This window comes from Caretta caretta, chromosome 3, assembly GCF_965140235.1.
Source record: "Caretta caretta isolate rCarCar2 chromosome 3, rCarCar1.hap1, whole genome shotgun sequence".
Classification (NCBI taxonomy): Eukaryota; Metazoa; Chordata; order Testudines; family Cheloniidae; genus Caretta; species Caretta caretta.
In genome coordinates, this window is record NC_134208.1 from 113,854,423 (window position 1) to 113,880,470 (window position 26,048).

The following is a 26,048-nucleotide window of genomic DNA, read 5'->3' on the forward strand; positions in this document are numbered from 1 at the left end:
ACTAAGGGGGATGTCAAGGTTCCTTCCCCACTCTGAACGCTAGGGTACAGATGTGGGGACCTGCATGAAAAACCTCCTAAGCTTATCTTTACCAGCTTAGGTCAAAACTTCCCCAAGGTACAAAATATTCCACCCGTTGTCCTTGGATTGGCCGCTACCACCGCCAAAAAAATACTGGTTACTAGGGAAGAGCTGTTTGGAAACGTCTTTCCCCCCAAAATACTTCCCAAAACCTTGCATCCCACTTCCTGGACAAGGTTTGGTAAAATGCCTCACCAATTTGCCTAGGTGACTACAGACCCAGACCCTTGGATCTTAAGAACAATGAACAATCCTCCCAACACTTGCACCCCCCCTTTCCTGGGAAATGTTGGATAAAAAGCCTCACCAATTTGCATAGGTGACCACAGACCCAAACCCTTGGATCTGAGAACAATGAAAAAGCATTCAGTTTTCTTACAAGAAGACTTTTAATAGAAATAGAAGTAAAGAAATCACCTCTGTAAAATCAGGATGGTAGATACCTTACAGGGTAATTAGATTCAAAACATAGAGAATCTCTCTAGGCAAAACCTTAAGTTACAAAAAAGATACACGACAGAAATAGTTATTCTATTCAGCACAATTCTTTTCTCAGCCATTTAAAGAAATCATAATCTAACGCATACCTAGCTAGATTACTTACTAAAAGTTCTAAGACTCCATTCCTGGTCTATCCCCGGCAAAGACAGCATATAGACAGACACAGATCCTTTGTTTCTCTCCCTCCTCCCAGCTTTTGAAAGTATCTTGTCTCCTCATTGGTCATTTTGGTCAGGTGCCAGCGAGGTTACCTTTAGCTTCTTAACCCTTTACAGGTGAGAGGAGCTTTCCCCTGGCCAGGAGGGATTTCAAAGGGGTTTACCCTTCCCTTTATATTTATGAGAGGGGAATATGATAGAGGTCTATAAAATCATGACTGGTGCAGAGAAAGTAAATAATGAAGTGTTGTTTACTCCTTCTCTTAACACAAGAACAAGGGGTCACCAAATGAAATTAATGGGCAGCAGGTTTAAAACAAACAAAGTATTTTTTCACACAACACACAGTCAGCCTGTGGAACTCCTTGCCAGAGGATGTTGTGAAGCCCAAGACTGTAACAAAGTTCAAAAAAGAACTAGGTAAGTTCATGGAGGATAGCCAGGATGCGATGATGTCTCTAGCCTCTCTTTGTCAGATGCTTGGAATGGGCAACAGAGGATGGATCACTTAATAATTACCTGTTCTGTTAATTCCTTCTGGAGCAACTGGCATTTGCCACTGTCAGAAGACAGGATATTGGGCAAGATGGACCATTGGTCTGACCCATTATGGCCATTCTTATGAAAGGTCTGTGGTGCATGTTACAATGTAGTCCCATTTCAAACTGTACTACATCACTGTGCGCTCTGAACTTTTTAGTACACACCAACTGGGTCCACATGGTCCAATGAGTGTGCAACTGCTAGTGTGCACTAAAACTTACATCCCAGCTGGTACACACTGATGCACCATGAAGACAGGTGCTAAGAGGGAGGATGACTTCCAGTGCTTTTTAATGTAATCTGCTGACTGTTTGGTAGACTATGCAATTTACAGAGGAATCACTATTTTATGATGATATTTCCCAAAATTTTAACTCCAGAAAATGGTATTTCTGGCACTGATAACAGAGCTCCAGAAATTTTAGTTAATGAGTGTAGTGTTGCCAACTCTTGCACTTGCACCAACTCTTGTAAGCCTTGCACCGTTTGATGTGATTTTTCTGAAAGCCCCAACTTATGGAAGCCTTGTGTTTGGGGTGAGAACCTCAGCTTTCATTGAAGAAAAGCCTGAAAAAGTGATTCAAGTGTAGCCTAAATGCTCAAAAGCTACAAGGCAAATAAAAAGTACCCAATTAAAAAAATATACTCATGATGTTGGTGGGCCTAACTTGTGATTTTGAATACTTGGGTTGGCAGTACTGTGGGTGGAGAAACACTAGTCTGAGGATTGTGTTAAATAAATTACTGATTGCAGCACATCATCTTTGGGAAGGTCCTCATGAGCCTGCTCACCTCTGGTATTTTGGATAGAAAACAGGTTTACTTTGCCCAAAATAGATATTGATACTTGACATTGCCATGCCCTCCTATTTCTATTTCTGTAAATCAGACTTCCTCTTCAGAAGATTCGTTTTGATATAATTTAGTTTTTAGAAAAATTGAAGCACTTACCAGTTGTCATAGTCATTTAAGTTAACAGTGTCTTTGGGCAGTCCTCTTGTGAAGCCCTGCTTCATGTCTGGTAACATGAAATGGCACAGTAGTCCTATGATAACGCTACAATTTAATTAAACGTGCAATGTTTCCTGGATAATTGTGCTATAAGCGTTATTGATTCTTGGTCACGCACAGCTGTAAAAAAAAAAGAGGTTGTCATCTCTTTTTAAGGAGAGGTTTCAGAGTAACAGCCGTGTTAGTCTGTATTCGCAAAAAGAAAAGGAGTACTTGTGGCACCTTAGAGACTAACCAATTTATTTGAGCATGAGCTTTCGTGAGCTACAGCTCACTTCATCAGATGCATACCGTGGAAACTGCAGCAGACTTTATATATCCACAGAGAATATGAAACAATACCTCCTCCCACCCCACTGTCCTGCTGGTAATAGCTTATCTAAAGTGATCATCAGGTGGGACATTTCCAGCACAAATCCAGGTTTTCTCACCCTCCACCCCCCCACACAAATTCACTCTCCTGCTGGTGCTAGCCCATCCAAAGTGACAACTCTTTACATAATCAAGTCGGGCTATTTCCTGCATAAATCCAGGTTTTCTCACATCCCCCCCCTCCCCCATACACACACAAACTCACTCTCCTGCTGGTAATAGCTCATCTAAACTGACCACTCTCCAAGTTTAAATCCAAGTTAAACCAGAACATCTGGGGGAGGGGGGTAGGAAAAAACGAGAGGAAACAGGCTACCTTGCATAATGACTTAGCCACTCCCAGTCTCTATTTAAGCCTAAATTAATAGTATCCAATTTGCAAATGAATTCCAATTCAGCAGTTTCTCGCTGGAGTCTGGATTTGAAGTTTTTTTGTTTTAAGATAGCGACCTTCATGTCTGTGATTGCGTGACCAGAGAGATTGAAGTGTTCTCCGACTGGTTTATGAATGTTATAATTCTTGACATCTGATTTGTGTCCATTTATTCTTTTATGTAGAGACTGTCCAGTTTGACCAATGTACATGGCAGAGGGGCATTGCTGGCACATGATGGCATATATCACATTGGTGGATGTGCAGGTGAACGAGCCTCTGATAGTGTGGCTGATGTTATTAGGCCCTGTGATTCTGCCCCTCCACCCCCACGAACATGATACAGTTCTGTGGTGACCTAGAATCCTATTTTCGACGTCTCCGACTCAAGGAATATTTCCAAAATACCTCTGAACAACATACTAATCCACAGAGGTCTCCCTACCAACACTACAGAAAGAGGGATTCTAGATGGACTCCTCCTGAAGGTCGAAACAGCAGACTGGACTTCTACATAGAGTGCTTCCGCCGACGTGCACGGGCTGAAATTGTGGAAAAGCAGCATCACTTGCCCCATAACCTCAGCCATGCAGAACGCAATGCCATCCACAGCCTCAGAAACAACTCTGACATCATAATCAAAAAGGCTGACAGAGGAGGTGCTGTTGTCATCATGAATAGGTCGGAATATGAACAAGAGGCTGCTCGGCAGCTCTCCAACACGAGTTTCTACAAGCCATTACCCTATGATCCCACTGAGAGTTACCAAAAGCAACTACAGCATTTGCTCAAGAAACTTCCTGAAAAAGCACAAGATCAAATCCGCACAGACACACCCCTGGAACCCCGACCTGGGATATTCTGTCTACTACCCAAGATCCATAAACCTGGAAATCCTGGGCGCCCCATCATCTCAGGCATTGGCACCCTGACAGCAGGATTGTCTGGCTATGTAGACTCCCTCCTCAGGCCCTACGCTACCAGCACTCCCAGCTACCTTCGAGACACCACTGACTTCCTGAGGAAACTTCAATCCATCGGTGATCTTCCTGATAACACCATCCTGGCTACTATGGATGTAGAAGCCCTCTACACCAACATTCCACACAAAGATGGACTACAAGCCGTCAAGAACACTATCCCCGATAATGTCACGGCTAACCTGGTGGCTGAACTTTGTGACTTTGTCCTTACCCATAACTATTTCACATTTGGGGACAATGTATACCTTCAGATCAGCGGCACTGCTATGGGTACCCGCATGGCCCCACAGTATGCCAACATTTTTATGGCTGATTTAGAACAACGCTTCCTCAGCTCTCGTCCCCTAAAGCCCCTACTCTACTTGCGCTATATTGATGACATCTTCATCATCTGGACCCATGGAAAAGAAGCCCTTGAGGAATTCCACCATGATTTCAACAATTTCCATCCCACCACCAACCTCAGCCTGGTCCAGTCCACACAAGAGATCCACTTCCTGGACACTACAGTGCTAATAAACAATGGCCACATAAACACCACCCTATACCGGAAACCTACTGACCGCTATTCCTACCTGCATGCCTCCAGCTTTCACCCTGACCACACCACACAATCCATCGTCTACAGCCAAGCTCTGCGATACAACCGCATTTGCTCCAACCCCTCAGACAGAGACAAACACCTACAAGATCTCTGTCAAGCTTTCTTACAACTACAATACCCACCTGCAGAAGTAAAGAAACAGATTGATAGAGCCAGAAGAGTTCCCAGAAGTTACCTACTACAGGACAGGCCTAACAAAGAAAATAACAGAACGCCACTAGCGGTCACCTTCAGCCCCCAACTAAAACCCCTCCAACGCATTATTAAGGATCTACAACCTATCCTAAAGGATGACCCAACACTCTCACAAGTCTTGGGAGACAGGCCAGTCCTTGCCTACAGACAGCCCCGCAACCTGAAGCAAATACTCACCAACAACCACATACCACACAACAGAACCACTAACCCAGGAACTTATCCTTGCAACAAAGCCCGTTGCCAATTGTGCCCACATATCTATTCAGGGGACACCATCACAGGGCCTAATAACATCAGCCACACTATCAGAGGCTCGTTCACCTGCACATCCACCAATGTGATATATGCCATCATGTGCCAGCAATGCCCCTCTGCCATGTACATTGGTCAAACTGGACAGTCTCTACGTAAAAGAATAAATGGACACAAATCAGATGTCAAGAATTATAACATTCATAAACCAGTCGGAGAACACTTCAATCTCTCTGGTCACGCAATCACAGACATGAAGGTCGCTATCTTAAAACAAAAAAACTTCAAATCCAGACTCCAGCGAGAAACTGCTGAATTGGAATTCATTTGCAAATTGGATACTATTAATTTAGGCTTAAATAGAGACTGGGAGTGGCTAAGTCATTATGCAAGGTAGCCTGTTTCCTCTCGTTTTTTCCTACCCCCCTCCCCCAGATGTTCTGGTTTAACTTGGATTTAAACTTGGAGAGTGGTCAGTTTAGATGAGCTATTAGCAGCAGGAGAGTGAGTTTGTGTGTGTATGGGGGTGGGGGGGATGTGAGAAAACCTGGATTTATGCAGGAAATAGCCCGACTTGATTATGTAAAGAGTTGTCACTTTGGATGGGCTAGCACCAGCAGGAGAGTGAATTTGTGTGGGGGGGTGGAGGGTGAGAAAACCTGGATTTGTGCTGGAAATGTCCCACCTGATGATCACTTTAGATAAGCTATTACCAGCAGGACAGTGGGGTGGGAGGAGGTATTGTTTCATATTCTCTGTGGATATATAAAGTCTGCTGCAGTTTCCACGGTATGCATCTGATGAAGTGAGCTGTAGCTCACGAAAGCTCATGCTCAAATAAATTGGTTAGTCTCTAAGGTGCCACAAGTACTCCTTTTCTTTTTAAGGAGAGTTATGTGTGCTGATGTAGACTGGTAGTGCATGACTGTCAGAACTCCATTACAATATAACTAACTTTAGCTTTAAACATATTAATTTATGTACAGGAACTTTTTAAATGAGAAGATTAAGATGTAGCAAAAGTTCTTCTATTGCTGTGAGGCTGGCAAACTTGTTTCCCTCAAGGAAGGCAGTTTGCCTGAAGAGATGAGTAAACCTGATTCTTTCTGTGTATATTTTAGCTACTGAGCTGGAATACAGAAACTTCTTGAAATTCAATGGCTAGTTCCCCCGAGTTCTAGTCTCACCTAGAAACGAATGTAATTAAAGTATGTAACAGCTGAGAGAAACTCTCTAAGTTATTGGTAAAGGATCTGTCCTCCATTTAAAAACCAAACAAATCAACCACCAGTTGTTTTTGTAATTCTTTCGTTGCTGTTGTAATTTAAATATGATCTGCAAGTAGATTTCAGCAGAGCTTTCATTCAAATAAATAGGAAAATTTGGAACACACTGGAGACTCTCTTTCCAAAGAAAATTTGCAGCACTTGGCACATCATTCAACCTTCTAAATTAATTGTAAAATGTTAACTACTTTTTTTCTGAGAACAAGTAGATGTACTATTGATGAGTATAAGTATCATGGATGCCCCAAAATCCAATGGTTATTTTGATAACTATTCATAAATTATAGCTGTAAACGCAACAGTTAAAACTATGATATAATATGTAATTAAACCTAAAATAACTGGGTTATTATATACCACAGTAATCAGTTAGGATTAGAAGTTAAGTATAGAAATAAAGGGGCAGAACCCCAGCTCCACTGACTTCAGAGGACAATTGACACCCGCTGAGGCTCTGCCCCAGATTGTTGTAAAGTTATTGCAGCTGAGCCCTACAACATAGTTAGAATGATCAGGTGCCCTGCATATTTATAGTCCAATCCTAATGCCATGGAGGGAAATGGCAAAACTCCACTCACTCAGTCTGAGGAGGATATGGCTCAGTATTACTGTTTGTTGTGTGCTTCTCAATACATGTACTTTATGCATTAATAATATATGATATATAATCATAGAACAAAACAATTCAGGGTGTATGAGTACAGCCGAGGAGTATTGTTCATATGATTGTTTATATTATTAGCAAAAGGTCCTCACACTGAAAACTTAAATAGGAATATAGGACTGAAAGAGACTTTCTGGGTCGTTGAGTCCGGCCTCTGGTATCAGACAACCTTGTCATATAATCATGTTCAATAATTTATCAAGCCCCTTTTTAAAACTAGTCCAGTTGCTTGCTTCCAGTACTCCTATTTGGAGGCCGTTGCAGAACCTCAGTCCTCTGATGGTTAGAAACCTTCTAATTTCCAGTTTAAATTTCTCCAGGGCCAGTTTATGCCCATTTGTTCTTGTGACAACATTGTCCTTAAGTTAAATATCTCTCTTCCCTCCGTGGTGTGTCGTCCCTCGTCGCAGCCCCCCCCCCCCCCCCGGTATTTATCCAGGGCAATCATAGCCCCTCTCAGCCTTTGTTTTGCTGCCTAACAAATGAGTCACTTTTAGACTCCTCTCCTGCAATAGGCTATCCATTTTCCTGGTGAGTCTATTAGTCCTCTGCACTTGTCCTAGTTTGAATTAATCTTTCTTGAATAATATTTACTTTGCTTTTATTGATGTTTATACTATATAACATACATGTATAATTATATTGAGTTTACTTTGCTAATCTTTGTTGTTGCTGTTAATACCCTGAAGATACATCATGTCAGGCAGCTGTTGCTTACCATGGATGTTTGCATTCTGGAGCTGAACAGTTCAGATAATCGTGTAAACACAGCTTATAATATTTCAGACTCCAACCTTCTGTTAGAAAAAATGCATATCTGTACAAATGCCAAAACAGACTTAATTCTGAAAGAGGTCTACACTCATAAAGTACTCTAATCGGGAAGTAAGTAACATCCTGGTTTCTAAATCTAGAAGTTCAGTTTTTTATGTTGTCTCTGCAATTACAAATTATAGCACTGAAGCTGCAAAAGCTGATCTCAGATATCAATCCAACTGCTCACATGCATAAAGTTAGCCATGTGTATAAGCACTTGCAGACTTTACTCACTGGTCTGTGGGCACATAGAGAAGAAGATGGAGCAGACTGGGAAGTCCTATAGAATAAATATCAAGTACACATTGCTATACACATTTTTCTTTCTTTTTTTTTAACTAAAATTTACATTTTAAAAACTTTTTCCTGGTTCTGTATTATTTATAAAATGTTCTAACATTTCATTCTCATGTCTTAGTTTAGAAAATTAAGAGATGCTTAAAGATTAGTTTTATTTCCCTCTTGCTAAATGACAATTGCAATTTTCTCTCCTCTGATCAATTTTTTTTCCCCTGAAGCTTTGAGTCCCAATTCAGAAAAGTATCCTTATTCACAAAATCATATTAAGCATGTGCTTATGTTCTATCAAACTCAATGGCACTGAAGCACCTGCTTAAGTGCTTTCATGAATCAGCATGTCATTTTGTAAATTTTAAATACTAAAACATTCCCCCCATCCTTAGTTCAGACAAGTTCCCAGTTGGGGCCACCCTAGGAATACCTCTCTCCCAACAGGCTCTACTCCCATTTTTGCTGTCTTGAGGCTTTTGTAGCCTGCAATATCCCCTTTTCACTTCAGATATTTTAGCTGAAGGAGTAACACAAGCAACTTTCTTTCTCTCACTATTGGGTTGGTGAGGTAAGCCTGTTCTCCCGAAGAGGATTTCTTAAATTGAGAAATATGATTACTTTTCCAGCACACTAAAAACAAAAGATACGGTAGAGAGCCAGCTGTCCTATCTTCCCCCCACATGAAATTAGGGGCGAGGGGAGATTGTAATCCATTGCCTCACCCCTGGGAGATAACAAAAGAGAGATCCCAGCATCTATTGTAAGGGTGTTCTCGATCTAGAGAGGAAGCCCTGGTTTATGGCTTCATCTGCGAGATCTGAGGGCTTAGGTTGCATTTTGCTTTTGTTTTAATGATATTCCCAACTTTCGCTACCCCTTCCTTTTCCTTAAATCTCTATGTACTGGTGATTCATATTTTAAGTTCTTTGAGGCAGGGGTTGTCTCTTTATAGATAGATATCTCAACATGCAAAGTTAAGGTGCTAAATAAATAATAATAGCCATTAACAAAAATAAGGAAAAATATTTGTATAAGCCACAGCATATAAAAACAATGAATTCCACCCAGCTCTGTGAAGCATGATTTTAGTTCTTTCACTTTTTCCAAGTGAATGCTTCTGCAACAAGATTGAGCATTGCAAGCTGGCAGCTGTCATCTCTTAGATCATGGCCTTTATTTTAAAGATGAAGGTGATTGCAGGGCCACCTTGTAGAACTCCAAGGGTTGCATTTTGCTTCCATTTCAGCCACCCCTGCCTTGTCATGATTTCCCAGATGGGAAATTAGTACATGGAAATATGAATCCAAAGAACCAGATTTAACTGCAGAAACTGAAAAATTCAAGGAGAGAGCCCAAGTAGAATAAAAGTTGTCATAGTTGCTCTTCATAGTAGGGAGGGTTTCTCTGGCTGAAATGTGTGTATCTTAATACAATACTGTAATTATCTTCCAGCTTAAAGGGTCTTTATGCACTCTTAGAAGGAGTTGAGGCACTTTTACCGTTAAGAACTTCTACATACAACTTCTAATCTTCATACAACTTCTAGCCTTCATACAACTTCTAATCTTCCAGCAGCTTTAAACTTGCACAGAGAACAACTTTTTAAAGCATTTGATTATGAGATGTGAATGTATGTCTGCAAACATCTAATGAGATCTACACATTTCCCCCACCAGGTTTGGAGGAGAACAGCCTGTGTACATCAATATTATTAGGGATCCTGTCAACCGATTTTTATCGAACTATTTTTTCCGTCGATTTGGAGACTGGAGAGGGGAGCAAAATCATATGATCCGCACCCCAAGTATGAGGCAAGAAGAAAGATATCTAGTAAGTTCTTTTAAATTAAAGGCTGTTAACAAAATACTTATTTGTTCACCATCCAGATAAATAATTACAAAAATTGAAACAGGGTGTTTGGAAAGTTAGAGAATGAATTATCTTTCGTCTCCCTTCAGCCATTCCTGGTGTAGGGCTTCATGTTAAGTTGTATAGTCTTGATTTTAATCAGGCTGTATAGAGCATATGCTGCCTTGATCAGGAATATAATTATCTATTTGTCATGTTAGAGAGATGTGGTGAGTGAGTTAATACATTTTATTGGACCAGCTTCTGTTGGTGAGAGACAAGTTTTTGCGTTTAAATAGAGCTCTTCTGCATACAACAATGGAAGACATCTAATTTGTCAAGATAACTGTGAACCGGGTCCAACTGCCACTGAAGTTAATGGAGGCTTTCATTTACTTAATTGGCATTGGATTAGGCCCTCTATTTGTCATGCTGGGTATTTGGGACTGAGACCAAGAATGTCAGTCATGCAGTTTCACTAGAGTAGGGGGGTTCTCTCAACACATTTTTTGGGTGGCCTCCGAATGTGGCCACCAATACTCACTGGTGGCCACACTGACACTTTTTCCTAAAATACGTAATTAACTTGAGGAAAAACAATTAAATATGCACAGACACACATCCAAATCCTTGTAATGTGTATTTGTAGGGTTTTTTGGCAGACTCAGTAATACAAATAACGCTGCCTCCCCCTTTGCGAGTGATATTTGTATATTTGTTAATATCACAGCACACTTAGTACCTACCTGGGAGGCTGTGAAAAGTGATGTGATTTTTAACAAACATACAGGTATCACTTTTCACAGATAGTTAGTAAGTTTGCTATGAAAAATGATACTTGCATGTTTGTTTATCACTTTTCTCATTAAGCCCTGGATGGAGGGGACACGGCGGGAGGCGGCAGGGGCCAGAGGTGATGGTGGGATGGATGTGGGGATGGGGAGCCAGTTGGTGCCTGGGGCAATGAGGGGGTGGATGCGGGGCTATGGGAGGCAGCAGGGGTAATGGGGATGGGTGATGAGTCCAGGTGTCACGTGGACAGAGCCAGGACCCGGTGTCTTTTGCAATGCAGCCAGGGCCAAGGCTCAGCACCCGCGGCCAGAGCTGGGGACAGGAACTGCGTGGCCGGAGCCATGGCCTAGTGTCTGTTGCCATACAGCCGGGCCGGGACTCAGTGCCCACGGCCAGAGCCAGGAGCTGGGGACAGGAATTGCATTGCCGGAGCCAGGGATTGGAGTCTCCTGCCACGCAGCCAGAGCTGTGGGTCAGTGCCCGGGGACGAGTGTCTGCCACCTCATGGCCAGAGCTGGATCTGGGTGCCAGAGCCCAGGGCTGCGTGGCCAGAGCTCAGGAACAGAAGATCTGTGGGTTGGCGCCTGCTGCTGTGCAGGTGGGGCAGGGGATCAGTGCCAGGGGCTGGGGCCGCACAGCTGGAGCTGTGGGTCGGCGTCTGCCACTGCACGGCCAGCCCTTGGGACTGAAGCCTGCTGCCACACAGCTGGAACCAGAGGCCAGAGGCTGGAGCCCTGCAGCTGGAGCCCAGGGCCATGGGGCCAGAGCTGGGGGGGTCAGTACCACTGCCCCGCGGTTGGAGCCCGGGGCCGCACGGCCAGGCTCCTGAAGTCCCACCGCTGGAGCCTGCTGCCAAAACCCCCTCCCTCCAAGGTGGTCAAGAACTCACCTTGCTCCTGCAGCGTTGTGCTCCACCTCTCTCCAGAGGTGGTGCGGGGCACTGCGCATCTAGGAACAACAAGGAGGGAGTGTGAGAGGCTGATGCTTTGTCCCCTCCCCCAATCACTGCCCAGGAGGCTGTTGTGGCCCCATGAAAACCTCCTGGTGGCGCCAGGTGGCCGCATTTGAGAAACGTCGCACCAGAGTGCTTAAGAAATTTGGGTGAGCCTAAAAATTTCATGTTCTTCCTGTAAAGCTAAAGTAGACTCAACCAGCTGCAAGTGGTGTCTTTCACAGACTGATCCGATTCCAGTTCTTGATTTTATTTGCTCAGCTTTCTTTTGTGACATAAATGCTACTTGTGGTTGATCTTCTGTTCTGTGGAATATATGTTTGCTAATTTTGTGTTTTTTACATTGATACTGTGTGTGCTCAGCAACTTGAGAGTAGTAGACTGCCTGAGGTGACCTGTTGCACACCCAATGTGTAATATACACATAATGTCTCAGCAAAGACAAAAATATGGGGTTACATCCTGACCCCATCACAGTCAGTGTTGAAACCTCCCATTGGCTGCAATTGTGCCAGCTTTCACCCATGATTACCTAACACATTGGGTGTCATTAGGTATAAATATAAAGCAGTATGTTCAAGAAAGAGTTATGAAAGCTAGAAAAGATATTTTGTAATTAAACGTTCATTTGAAATTACTCTGCTTACAAGTTTCAGAAATAAGCTTTAGCCTGCTCCAGCACCATGTAAGGTTGCTGCTTATTGCCACATGGATCGGTTCCAGTTTGTGGATATTTAATTCTTTTTCCAGAGCTGTGATTGTCCTCACCAGCTGAAGTACCACAGTGCTTACTTCAAAGTTCAGAGACAACCAAGGAAAAGGATCCCTAGGGCACATTTGTGATAGGGCAGCTTGTTTCTTTATTTTATGACCTTATAGAAAATGGTACAGGATCAAAATAGATGAGGGTCTAGAGAACAACAAGAGAGAAAAATGGCATAGAATCATAGAACTGTTGCAGGGGGTTAGACGAGAAATCATCAAGTCTATCCCCCTGCACTATGGCGGGACCAAATAAACCTAGATCATCCCTGACAGGTGTTTGTCTAACCTGTTCATAAAAACCTCCAATGATAAGGGTTCCACTTGGAAGCCTATTCCAGAGCTTAACTACCCTAATAGTTAGTCTTCCCAAATATCCAACGTAAATCTCCCTAGCTGCAAATTAAGCTGATTACTTCTTGTCATACCTTCAGTGGACATGGAGAACAAGTGATCACGGTTCTCTTTATAGCAACCCGCAACATATTTGACGACTTATCAGGTTCCCCCTCAGTCTTCTTTTCTCAAGACTAAACATGCCCAGGTTTTTTAACCTTTCCTCATAGGTCAGGTTTTCTAACATGTTTTATCATGTTTTTGCTCTCCTCTGGGCTCTTTCCAGTTTGTCCACATCTTTCCTAAAGTGTGGTGCTCACAGTTGGACACAGTACTCCAGCTGAGGCTTCCCCAGTGCTGTGTAGAGCAGGACAATTACCTCCCATTTCTTACATATGGCACTCCTGTTAATACACGATAGAATGGATGTTGTGAAGGCAAAAATTATAACTGGGTTAAAAAAAAATTAGATACGTTCATGGAGGATAGCTCCATCAGTGGCTATTAGTCAAGATGGTCAGGGATACAACCTCATGTTATGGGTGTCCCTAAACTTCCAGCTGCCAGAAGCTGGGACTTGATGACAGGTGATGGATCACTTGATAAATTACCTTGTTCTTTTAATTCCCTTTGAAACATCTGGCACTGGCCACCATCGGAAGACAGGACAATTGGTCTGATCCAATATGGACATTCTTATGTTTGTATGAATGATATTTTTCACAGCTGAATCATCTTGACTCATTCAGTTTGTGATCCACTGTAACCCACACATCCTTTTCAGCAGTTCTACCGCCTAGCCAGTTATTTCCCGTTTTGTAGTTGGGGATATGATTTTTTTCCTTCCTAAGTGAACTGTTTTGTATTTGTTGAAGTCAGACCAATTCTTCAATTTGTCGAGGTTGTTTTAAATTCTAATCCTGTCCCTCCAAAGTGCCTGCAGCCCTTCCCAGCTTGGTGTCATCTGCAAATTTTATAAGCATATTCTTCACTCCATTATCCAAGTCAATAATGAAAATATTGAATAGTGCTAGACCCAGGACTGACCCCTGTGGGACCTCACTATATTATCCATGCCTAGTTTGATGACAAACCACTGATAATTACTCTTTGAGTACAGTCTTTCAAACAGTTGTGCACCCAATTTACAGTAATTTAATCTAGACTACATATTCCCCATTTGCTTATGAGAATGTAATGCAGGACTGTGTCAAAAGCCTTACTAAAATCAAGTTATAGCTGCACATCATCTGCTTCCCTCCTATCTATGAGGCCAGTGTCTTAAAGAAAAATAAGTAAATTTTTTGGAGGGGCAAGGAAGTAGATGAGGCACAAGATGTGTTCTGTACCCTTTTTCACACCACAACTCTGAATTACTTCTGCACAGCACAATTCACAATAACCATCCTAGATGAGGTCAGTTTTACCTAAACAAGGCTATGTTTTTGCATGTAGCTGAGCTGTGGGTTTTTTTTTTTCTCATTTGTTTGTTTTTTGGCTCTGTTACTTTTATCATATGGCTGCTTGGGGTACTTGCATGGGTTACACTAAGCATTTTAAAATTTTATCACATCTACTATATAATTAAAAACTCATTTGTAAGTGTTGAAAGTATTTCTGCATTTACTGTATGTCTGGGGATATTAAGAGTCAGCTTGGGTCATTGCTGACATTCTCATGCGTGTGCTTGGAAGGCAGACTAACAGCTTTCCATTATGTGTGCAACGTACGTGTGTTTGTGTTCTGTGGTGTGTGTGTATAGGACAGAACAGTTGGGAAAGTATATTTATACTAGAGTCATCTTGCCTTCCCTTTAGGAAAAAAATAGGAGATTATTGGTACACTTTGTACTTTATCCTGCAAGGTGCTGACTGCCTTCTCTTGTCATTTAAATGGGCGGTATGGTGATTGGCACCTCTCTGCTTAAAAATAGGTGAGTATTTCATAAGGCTTCATGCAATTTAACCCATTCTTTAAGGCTTATGATTCACCAAATACATAAAGTTTCAGTATATTTACTTCCAACAGGCACTGTTACAGGATTGGAACTTCATAAACGTGTATAATTCATTGGTATCCCTCTTGCTTTAAATGTTAATGGCAGAATGGAAAAAGATGCCCATCTTTGTACTCTAGCAAGTTTTCTCTCTCTCACACACACACACGTATACACGTGTGTATGTGCACATGGACAGTTTGGTCCATACATATTTGCATGGACACAGAAGTTCTAGGCACAAGAAAAAAAATTATAGTAGCAGAAGGCCAGTAAAATGTTGGTGTCAGTAGCCCATTGTCTTGCTCAAAGAGCATTTTGTTCTTTTAGAGACATTGTCAGCAACTTTGTAAAGATTAATTTGTGTTTTTTGTTTTAATTTTCACTGTTCATAATGCTCTACTGGAAGACTGGAAACAAAATGTTCCCCTTTTGGACTCTGTCCTCCTCCTTTTGGCAAACTTTGATTGTCAGATGTCTTATTCAAAGAGGCTTGTTGTTCATGTCTGAGTAAAGTATAGGCCAGCTGCCAACAAAATTCATTTTAACAAAAGTCACTCGTTCAGAATGTTAAAGATTTTTGAAGATGTGTTATCTAACCAAATTTCATGGTATATAACTGCATCTTAACCCTTTCCTTTGTAGTGCAAAGAGGTGTATACTTATATTTTAACTGAGATTATGGGTTTTATGGCCACTTTAAAATCTGCTAAATCAATTGCTTGATCTAGTTGGGAAGAAAATAAGGATAAAATTTTTACCCCAGACATACAGCATGGCAGCCTTTTAGTATACTACTGATCCTTGGGCAGGTTTCTGCCTTCAACCCTCCATATTTACTTCCTAAAGATTTTCTTTGGATGAAAACTAGCCATATAGTGTGTGTTCTTTTCTGGGGGGGAAGTGGGGGGTTTCAGAGGGTCATCTTAGTTTTGGGTAACCCCTCATAAAGCTCTTTAAATGCAAAACATTGCATTATAAGTGAGCTGCTGCTAGTGTAGTGGTGGTGTTGGTCATTGTACTACACATAAACAACTTGGGGTGGATTGTGCCTAGCCATGTGCTGATGTGCAAAGAGAGAGGACACGAGTGAGGAGGACAGGAAAAGATGGCCCTGTTCCCCTTCCTTTATGCGCCTGAACAGGGGCCAGGAAGAATACCAGTTCTTGGATTCCACATATATAAGAACAAGGGGAGTCTAGCACAGATCACTATTCTAGCCTGCCAAAAAGGGAGGGGGTTGGGCAGAAGGGAGTACGGGGCTGTGGTCCCACGCTCATCCTTCCCTACCCCCTTTTTTGGACCATGTGAAATGTTGTATTTACGTACTAAATATGGTACAGGCAGCTGCTGCAAGGTGAGCTTCTCCACACAGCTCAGCCCGTTCCTTGACCTAATCTGCAAAGACCACTGTCTCTGCTGAAGTGATGTATACAGTCAATCATCTAAACAGCTCAGTCCTGGACTTCTCCAAAGGTAAATAGTGTTGATGTTTTAGTGTGTGTGACAGTATATTGGGAAATGTCTGAAACCACCAATCCCTCTTCAATTAGGATTTCAAGCACATTCACTGGGAACTGTTCCCATAAAATTAGAAGTTCTTTTGGTTCCTTTGGGCCAAAATCATTTGTCCAAATGTATTGACTGTGGAGGCATTCAGTCCAGCCTAACTAAAGCAACTATGTCATTCACAGCACAGGTAAGGCAGCTTTTAAAAGAAAACTCCATCCATGAATTTAGTTTAGGCCCCGGGCCTGAGAGATCAGAAGCTAAGGACACCTCACAAAGAATATAAACTATTTGTATTTGAAAACTTTTGATTACAGTTGTTCTTTCTAAACTTCCTGCTGGTCACGGGCACCTTTCAGGAACCACTGGGATCATTTGTAATACGAGGAGTGTGAGAGAGAAAATATAAAAGAGATGTAAAGATTTCTTTTAATATTGACTTAACAACCTTTGATCTAAGGGCCAAATACAGAAATAATGTGTGAAGTGGTGTAAGTTTTATGTTATTAATTGGGCTTCAGGGAGTCTAACTGGGTCTGATTCTGAACTCATAGTTGTAAATAAATGTCAGTGTAACTTCATTGACTTCAACAGAGTTACTCCTGATTTATTCCCGTGTAAAATCAGAAAAACCCTGAGTCCAAAGGCATAATTTGCATACTAAAAGGCTAAAAGAGGGGGGTTAGCCAGAAAAAAAGAGCCAAGAAAGGATAATTTAAGATAATATCCTTCTTGATGGATCACTGGATGATGACCGGTTCTGTGCATTCCCCCCCGGGGCGCCTGGTGTTGGCCACTGTCGGCAGACAGATACAGGGATAGATGGACCTTTGGTATGACTCAGTATGGCCATTTTTATGTTCTTTTGTACTTATAAAGTTTCATTATAAGTACCTGTTTTTACACACACACAAATTTCTAAAAACTTTGGGATGAAATCTTCCATACTTGGTCTCTACCCAAAGGGGAATATTTTAAACAAAATCCTTCATCTTTTTCTTCTTTAAGTTTAGTAGTTAAAATACATAATCCCTTTCCTTCTTTTAAAGAAATTCTAATCACATTTTAGGCCTCAGTTCTACAAAATCTTACAAGTGGCCCCACTGGAGAGTCTTCCCCCCCCCCCCACCCTTTTTTTGTCACCTTTAAATTAAACCTGGGAAAACAAATGCAAAAAAATGCATGAATGCTACATTAAGTATGGTTTCTGCAGCAAGTTTAGATACGCCATGTGGTACAGATTTGTTTTTCTTGTTAAATATGTAGATCAGTATATTTGAGGTCATTACTTTATGTGATAAAAAGCTCAAAATGCTGTTAGAACATCCATCTGCATTCCCCAAATTTGTGAATTTGACTAACAATGTTGTACTACTGCAGCGTTTTGCATTTGATATATGCATATTAATAAGTACATTTAAGTAATTAATAAATCCTCAATATTTGTCTAGCTCCGTTAATGTACTGTATTTTATTAATTAAATCAGTAATAAAATGTGTAGTGTTCATGTGTAGAAGAGAATTGGCCATCACAAGCATCTACCAATATCGGATCCTGCCTGTAGTATTTTTTCCTTTTTGTTTGGAAATTGAAAATATCCAGTAAAGAGTCATTATTTTTTCAGCATTAAGGAACAAATTGGGCCCAATCATGCCACGCCCTCTATGGATGAAATTCATTCCTGTGTTTCTGTTAACTTCACTGAGAGCTGCATGCATAGATATCTTGTCAGATTCAGGACCCTTGTTTTTTATTAAAGGGTTAGACTTTATTTACCATCAATTGTCAAAAGTTCTCTAAGAAGCACTGCTTGCAAAATTAAGATTGTTAAACCCAGTATTTGTTGTATAATTTCAAATACTGTGATAACATTCCTTGTGTTATTTAGTTTGCTGCAGACATGGCCTCCTGGAGATATCAGGGCCCAGGAAACACTTAAGTCCTGGGTGCCCTCTAGCTATATTGTTTTCCCTATCTCCTTACATATGTATAACGCCTTCCAAGTGAGGATCTCAAAGCAGATTACAAACATGAATTGATTAAACCTCACTAAATTCCTCGAAGGGCCAAAAATGATGTTTCCTTTACATCGGGAAACGGAGACACAGAGCGGTTAGAAGTGAGTTGCCCAAGTTCACATAGTAAGTGTGTTATGGAGCCAGGAAAAATTGTTCTTGGATCATCTGGTTCCCAGTCATGAGCTTTAACCATAAGACTATATTTTATGTACCTTCTTTCCCTCCTCTCCAAACTTACGCACACACACAGGCCAGCATGTTCCCAGTGTTATACCCCTGTGCTGAGATGACTGGTGGTATTCTTTTGATGTCTTTCAGTCTATCCTGCAGTGCTGATGCTTAAATTTGCCAGCTGTAAATTCTCATTTGAAGATCACACAGTAGCTTCAATAACTAATGCTACCATTCAGGATGCAGGCAGGGCGCTTCTCAGGCATAGCCACCTGTCAGCTGACCCAATTAGAACAGTTTTTTTCTTTTCTAATGAGTTCTTTTAATAGTCTCCAGCTGTTCCCTTTTTCTATGTTTATTCTCAAAATAAAGCTGTGTATTTGTCTCATATTTGTTTAACTATTCAGCGAGTGTGTATGCTCTTAACACAATTTATTGTTCACTTAGATTCTCCCATTCTATATTAATCATTTGCAAAATCATAGAGTCACTGTCAGATAACTTAGGCCCTCAAATTAGATTGTGTTCTTAATTTTAAAAATAACTATAGAAAACATGATATTAACAGTAACATTTTCTTGTCAGTGATTTTTTTTTAATGGTTTTCCATTGCTGGGTTTGCACCCCAAACACTGTAGCATGATCCTGCTGCATGAGAATCAGAAATTAACCTCGCTAATTTGTTTTCAATGACCAAGCTGAGCAAAGTGCAGATGGTAAATAATAAATAACATAACAGTGAAAATTGGGTCTTGAAAATAGTGTGAGTTTCAGCAACATAAGATGGTATTAGTAACACAAGTGAAGAGATTTGGATTTGATCAATGATTTTTAACCTGACAATAGTGTTATCATTCTGTGTTGCACCCCTTTTCAGTAAAGGACTATGTAGGGTAACCACAAAGCTTTGCTTCAGAATATAAAAATTAAGTCAGTTTTTTCTTAAGATTTGTGGATGTTCAGCACTTTGTGATTGAGCATCTCAAACTATATTGCAAACGTTAAGAAACTCCATGAGAATTTAGGACCCAGGAAGCACTGAAGTCCTGGGTGTTAGTCAGTGGTACCACAGGTGCTCAACACCACTGACAATCAGGCCACTTATATTTAGGAACCAACATTAGGCACCCAAGTCTGAAAATGTTGACGTTCATTTTTGCAGTTAGCAAGTTCAGGCGAGTTCTGTGCTATCCTTATGGGTGAAAAGAATATAATGCAGCTTTTTTTAAATTATTTTTCAAGATACTATTGTCTAGTTTTTGCATGTGTGGCCATACTTTCCCTTTCAGCTCACAGCCCAAAGACCAGGCTGTGTGCTGGGTATCTTTGCAGGAAAGGAAATCTTATAGCGGAAGACCAAAATGGAAAGATCACCAAGTCTGGTGTTTGTAAGTCCTCAGGGGTGTGGATGGCATTTGCCACAGTGACATTGCACAAGCAAAACAATGGGGACAAGGAAATGCATGTTTTTACCAGGAGTTCCTGTCATCAAGCAGACCCATCGCCAGCCAAATTTGAGGGATAGTGTGTGCATGTGCACACATCTCCACAGATTGCAGGGGAACATCCCTTGTGCTTCCAGTCATCCTCCTCTACCCATATACCCTGTTGATCAATGCCAACAGGGCAGATGGAACTGACAGGACCATTCTCTTCCCCTTAGATTCTGACTGTAGAGGTGGGTAAGCTAGCAGGAGGGAGAGCTGAAGGCTACAGGCTCGCTCTCTCTTTCCCACTCTGCTCCCCATGAGGAAAGGTGGGGAAACCAATAGGGGGACTGCCCTTCTTGTAAGAGGAGGGAGGCAGATGGAGCATCTTTCACACTATTTCTCCCATCAGGTGCTGGTGCTGCCTCACCTGCTTGGCAGAAAGGTGAGGAGTTTGCTCAGGAACAGATTGTGTTTGACATTGGGTGACTGCTAAAACTGATGTGTTCAATGTGAGTTTCTTCAGTGTTGCATTGTTTGAAAGAGGAAGGGAACATTCCTTCCCTGAATGAGGTGTTAGCTGTTTTCCTCATGAGGGGCACCACTTGCTCCGGACTTGCTTTCACAAGCCAGGAAGGTCATGAGTTGATTTGCAAGTCTTAAAGACACCCCTTTAGGATGTCCAGTACTTCTTGATGAATGAATGTACTGAACTCCAAGAATGCAGGCAAGCTGTTGGTGGGTGGACATGTGTGGAGCGGATCCATGGTGTCTGCACCTCTCGGATCATGTTCTGATGCAAATGCACAAGCCGCTGTGATGTTACACTTCCTCACCATTTATCAGTTGCTGGGATGATGTCAAAGCAGAACCTGTCTTCACTTCTCTCTCCTCCTCTTCCCTTCCCTCTAAGGTGCCGAACGCCCGATGGAAAAGGGACACTGGTGGCTCTGGTTGGCACTGCCGGCCAGGCCATTAAAATTCTGGTTGGTGGCGCAGCATGGGCCTGGGGCTAAGGCAGGCTTACTGCCTGCTCTAGCTCCCAGCGGTGGCCAGGTCCTTGCATCCCCTAGGCACATGGGCAGCCAGGGAGGCTCCGCGCGCTACCCCCCACCCCTAGTGTCATCTCTGCATATCCCATTGGCCAGGAACTGTGAACTGTGGGTGTGAGGGCAGCATGCAGAGCCTCCCTGCCTACCCATGTGCCATGGGGCTGCAGCCACCTGCCGGCTGTTTCCTGGGCACCACGGTAAGCACTGCCGGGACCCCACATCCTGAACCCCCTCCCACACGCCAACCTCCTGCGCCAGCCTGGAGTCTTCACCCGCACCTAAACTCTCTCCCATAGCCTGCACCCCCTCAACACCCTACCCTAGCCTTGAACCCCCTCCTAAACCCCTCATCCTTGGCCACCCCCAGAGCCTGTACCCCCTGCCAGAGTCCTCACCCTCCCTGCACTCCAACTCCCTGCCCCAGCCCAGAGCTCCCTCCTGCACCCCAAATCTCTCATCCCTGGGCCCAATCGGAGCCCTCAACCCGCTCCCACACCCCAACCCTTTGCCCCAGCCTGGTGAAAGTGAGTGGGGGGTGGGGGGAAGAGCAAGCAATGGAGGGGGGGGGGATGGAGTGAGCAGGGGCGGAGCCTTGAAAAAGGGGTGTGGCCTCGGGAAAGGGTGTTCGTTTTTGTGCAATTAGAAAGTTGGCAACCCTACCTCCCCCTGCCAGTTACCACATCAGTCCTTTACTCTGCATGGGCCTGCACACAGTTGCAGCTTCTCCTTTAGGCTGGCCAGTGCAGCTGCTAAACTTTTAAGAGCCAGGTTGGCATCTCACTTCAGGGCCACTATGCCTGTTTTGTTCCCCTTCCTGCTGCTGCTGCTTTTCCTGCCAGCTGCCTCTCCAGACCTATGCCCAGACTTCCCCGACCTCACTTGTTGGGTACTATGGCCCTGAGTATAGGGAAGGTTATGAACTCATATGCCAATGCCTTGAACAAATTAATTTTTAAATATTTTTGTGGGCTCCATAACTCTGCAAACTGCTTCTCCCTCTCTGATGCCAAATGAGTGCAGTTGCCTTCCCAGCACTCTCTGAGCTGCCGGTCTTCTGCCAGGACCTCCTCCGGACCGGGAAGCTGAGCTCGGCGACCAGGTCCGTGGCAACCAGTGAGGGGGCAGATCTCCTCACGGAGCCCCTGCTACACAATCTTCATCTTCTTCTGCAGGTGGCGGAGTCGCCCTCAGAGCACCAGAGGCTGGTCCTGGCAGGATCAGAGACCTCCTGGACTACGACTGGGGGGACTGGGTGGATCCCTATGCATTTGGCTGGTGCATGGGGCTCTCCACCCTTGGCATCTCTTGGCGCATACTTCGGGAGGTGGAGACAGCCTTATTACCCACTTCTCGGTCTTTCCTCAAGCGGGTCCTGCAAGAGATTATCCTCCACCCATCCCTCACCCCAGGCCCTCCATATCTCTTCACCTGGCACCTGCCCCGTGAGTCCTCTTGGCCCCCACCCCTTTGTACCCTGAGCTGGCTGCATGATTTGCAGCTGGTTCGCTTCTGAACTGCGCTGCGGGACCATCTTTACACGCTCGTGCTCCACACTCTTCACCACCCACGTGTCCCGCCCCAACACCAAGTGGCAGCACCTTCTACCAGCTGTAGAGGGTGAGGGACCCCAGTGGGCCAACCTCTACTCCATCTTGGTTCCACGGCCCGCCAGGAATATTAGCTGGCGGCTCCTTCCTGGAGCCATGAGCACGGGCATGTACCTGGCGCAGTTCACCTCTATTCCCAAAGCTTGTCCTTTTTGCAGTGTGAGGGAGACCTGGGCGAATGTCTATCTGCAGTGCGCCAGGTTGCAACCCCTCTTCCTGCTCCTCCAGAACCTGTTCTTGTGGTTCTGGCTGCACTTTGCCCCGCACCTTTTTATATATGCACACCCCACCGCTGGCCCCATGAAGTCGAGGGGCCTCCTCGTCAACAACCTCCTAGCTATGGCCAAGGTGGCCATTTATAACAGCAGGGAGAGGAGGTTGGCTGAAGAGGGGCTCTGAGACTGTGGGGCCTGTTTTTGTTCCTTTGTCTGCTCACGCATCCGGGCGGAGTTCCTCTGGGCTACATCCACTGGCTCCTTGGATACCTTTGAGGAGCAGTGGGCACTGTCCGGGGTTCTCTGCTCGTTGTCCCCTTCAGGTTCCCTAGTTTTGGCCCTTTGACCCTCACACCTGTTCCTGTTTTTTTTTTCTTTGTTGTCCCCTGAATTTAGTTGAGTTCTGGGCTCAGTAGCTCCTCCCTGGGCTGAGGGAGGGGCTTTCAGCCCACCCACTTCCTAGCACCCAAGAAGGACAGTTTGTAATCAGATACGTTTATCTATTTCTACTTGTTACAGGGTGGATTGTCCCAGAGGCTGGAGAGCCTGGGGCTAAGCCAGCCCTGATTACAGGATGTGCCACACCTGGGTTGAATCAGGGGATCCCAGGATAAAAAGAGTGGGAAGCTGCAGTGAAGGCAGAAGCCCAAGCAACTTGCTGTTTGGTCTGTAGACACTGCAGGGAGAAAGAAGTCTCCCATAGGGCCCTGAAGCAGCAAGAGAGGGTGGGAGAGAGTTCTCCAGGTAGGGAAGCTTAGGAGCGAGACTGTGCAAGCCGTGGAGAAACTGTCAAGGCCTGTTGGGGTGAAGTCTGTGTGCATTTGTGGTGTTTTGGGTTAATCAGGAGAGAGACACTGAACTGCGCTGGGCATAGGGGGACTAAATGAAGCTCTTGTGGGGATTGTTTGAGCCACTTTTGAACTGAGAGTACTTAACGGCCCTTGAATGGGGGAAACATAGGGTGCTGCAGAGTGACTTCTGGCCATGAGGGGCTACTCAAGACATGACTGCATGATCTTATACTATTTCACAAACTAAAGTAGGAGTGTTAATCTGCTCTCCGTTTAGGTTTTATAATAGGAAGGAAAAATTATGCAGTGATTGTTGAGCCAATGTGCTGCTGAAATAGCAGCTGGGCTCATGGAAGGCCGCTTAACACTACCTGAGGCCTTCCCTATTGGTTCCTTTGTTCCTCTTTCTCAAGTTCTAGAAATGAATTTTGCAGGCGGTTGCATTTCTTTAAACTGTGTCTTGAGAGTGGCTGTTAACCTATTAAGATGTGGCCCCATTCCGTTCCATGTCTGTTCTTTGTCTAAAACTCACCCGTTTGTAACTAATCCTTCTTAGGTACCAGGTGTTCTCTTTAAAATGACTTTTTGGATATCTTACATAGGGAAATAAATTGGGAGGGGAAAAAACATTCAATTCAGCTTTCCACATACCCTCCTCATCTTGGCAAGACTGACAGTATTTGGATATTGCTGAAAAGGAGATGAAGGAAGCCACCAAGAAATGCATTATTTATCTTGTTTTGTCTCTGTTATTTACAACTTGTCCTTTTTCCAGGTAACCATGAAGGACATTCTAGTAGCTGGTTTTAGCAACTCAGGTTTTTTGGTTTTTTTTAAATAGTGCCCTTATAGATGAAGTATTCTATTAAGTAGGGTAATGTCTAAAGAATGTTACTGTTATTAATCAGATTATTTTCACAATGGTATATTAATGCATCTTTATTTTTTAAATTAAAATATTCCAGTTTACTTTGAATTGCACTTGAGCATAACAGCTGGGTTAGAAAACAAATAAGTGTTTCTCTTTGAAGTACTATGGGGAAACTTTGAAGAAAATGTTTTCATATCCCTTCCCCAGCTCATTTGTCCAACTACTTGAGGGTTTGTGGCCTGGTCCTTTGTATCACTTCTGTGTGGTGGCTGAATTTATATCATTCAAATTAGGATTTCACATTGATCTTTCAAGACTGACAATGTCTTGTGTTAATATCACATCCATCCACTTACAAACAAATATCCAAAAATGTTAAATCACAGATATATTTTCTTTTAAAGCATGAAAATCATGGCATCCTCAACTTCCGTGACAGCTGTCCAGCATTATTTATCATTAGTGGAGATATAATACAAGAGCACATTTGTAGACCTTCCTGAACTGTGGGGTTTTGAAGTTCTCTTAGCCATGTAATGCATTAAGCTCTACTGTACTATTTTTTGGTTTTGTTGTTGTTCAGTGTTTTACAGGAAATGTGAATGACTTATTTTGAAATTCAAAGGTATTTGTTTTAATAAGTGAGTACCTTAGGGGTACTTTTGTTTTCTTCTTAAAATGTAATTGAACATTCTTCTCTTCAATTCCCCTTGCAGTGTTTTCTACACTCTTGACAAAAGGATTTCTAGAGACAAGGTGAATGAGGTAATCTTTTATTGGACCAACTTCTGTTGGTGAGAGAGATAAGCTTTTGAACTGTACAGAGCTCTTCTTCAGGTCTGGGAAAGATACCAGAGCTAAATACAAGGTTGACTAGATAGAAGTTTAGTGTAAGTAGTTTACACACATTCGAAGGGACTATTCAAGGTGAAGTGACCTTTTAACATCCCTGTAGTCACAGGACGAAAAGGTGGGCTAGTGGGTTACAGATTGTTGTAATAAACCATAAATCCAGTGTCTTTATTAAGACCATAATTTTTAGCGTCTAGCAAAGTTATGAATTTAAGCTCCCAGGCTCGTCTTTTGAAAGTGTGCAGTTTCCTTTGAGGATGAGGACTGTTAATAAAAGGATTTCTGTTAGTAATTTGAAGTTAGCATGATATGCTAAAGGAAATGACATAAAATAGTTCCCAAAATTGTGGTAGCTTCTGATATTTAGCTGATAAACTATTAATACTAGAAGAAAACCAGCATTCAGAGTATTGGAAACAAATCTGTAAAAACTGATGTTTTTCAGCTGTGTATGTGATGTTAAGCACTTAGTTTAACAGACTGTAAATAATGGAGTTTGATTGTTTGAAGGAGACAAAGCTCTTAAACGAAATGGATAATTAAATACAAGTTAGAATAGAATGATTTTTTTGGCACTCAAAATGTTTATTATTCTTAAAAAGAGCACATCGGACTTTTTTTTGGGGGGGGGGGAGTTAACAAGCATTTTAAATGAACTAACTGCATGTTTTTAAAATCCTGTTTGTGTGTATGAGGTTATATATACTTCGAAGCA

The 26,048-nt window shown here is 42.8% G+C and overlaps 1 protein-coding gene across 3 annotated transcripts in view; it reads left to right on the forward strand.

The window, feature by feature from the left end:
- The window catches only part of UST (uronyl 2-sulfotransferase), a 300,004-nt gene that overhangs the window by 173,032 nt on the left and 100,924 nt on the right, over positions 1 to 26,048 (forward strand). For all 3 annotated transcript variants that reach the window (XM_075126796.1, XM_048844295.2, XM_048844294.2), the window contains exon 5: positions 9,810 to 9,963. In XM_075126796.1, coding sequence (XP_074982897.1) covers positions 9,810 to 9,963 — 154 coding nt within the window. The remainder of the gene's footprint in view (positions 1 to 9,809; positions 9,964 to 26,048) is intronic.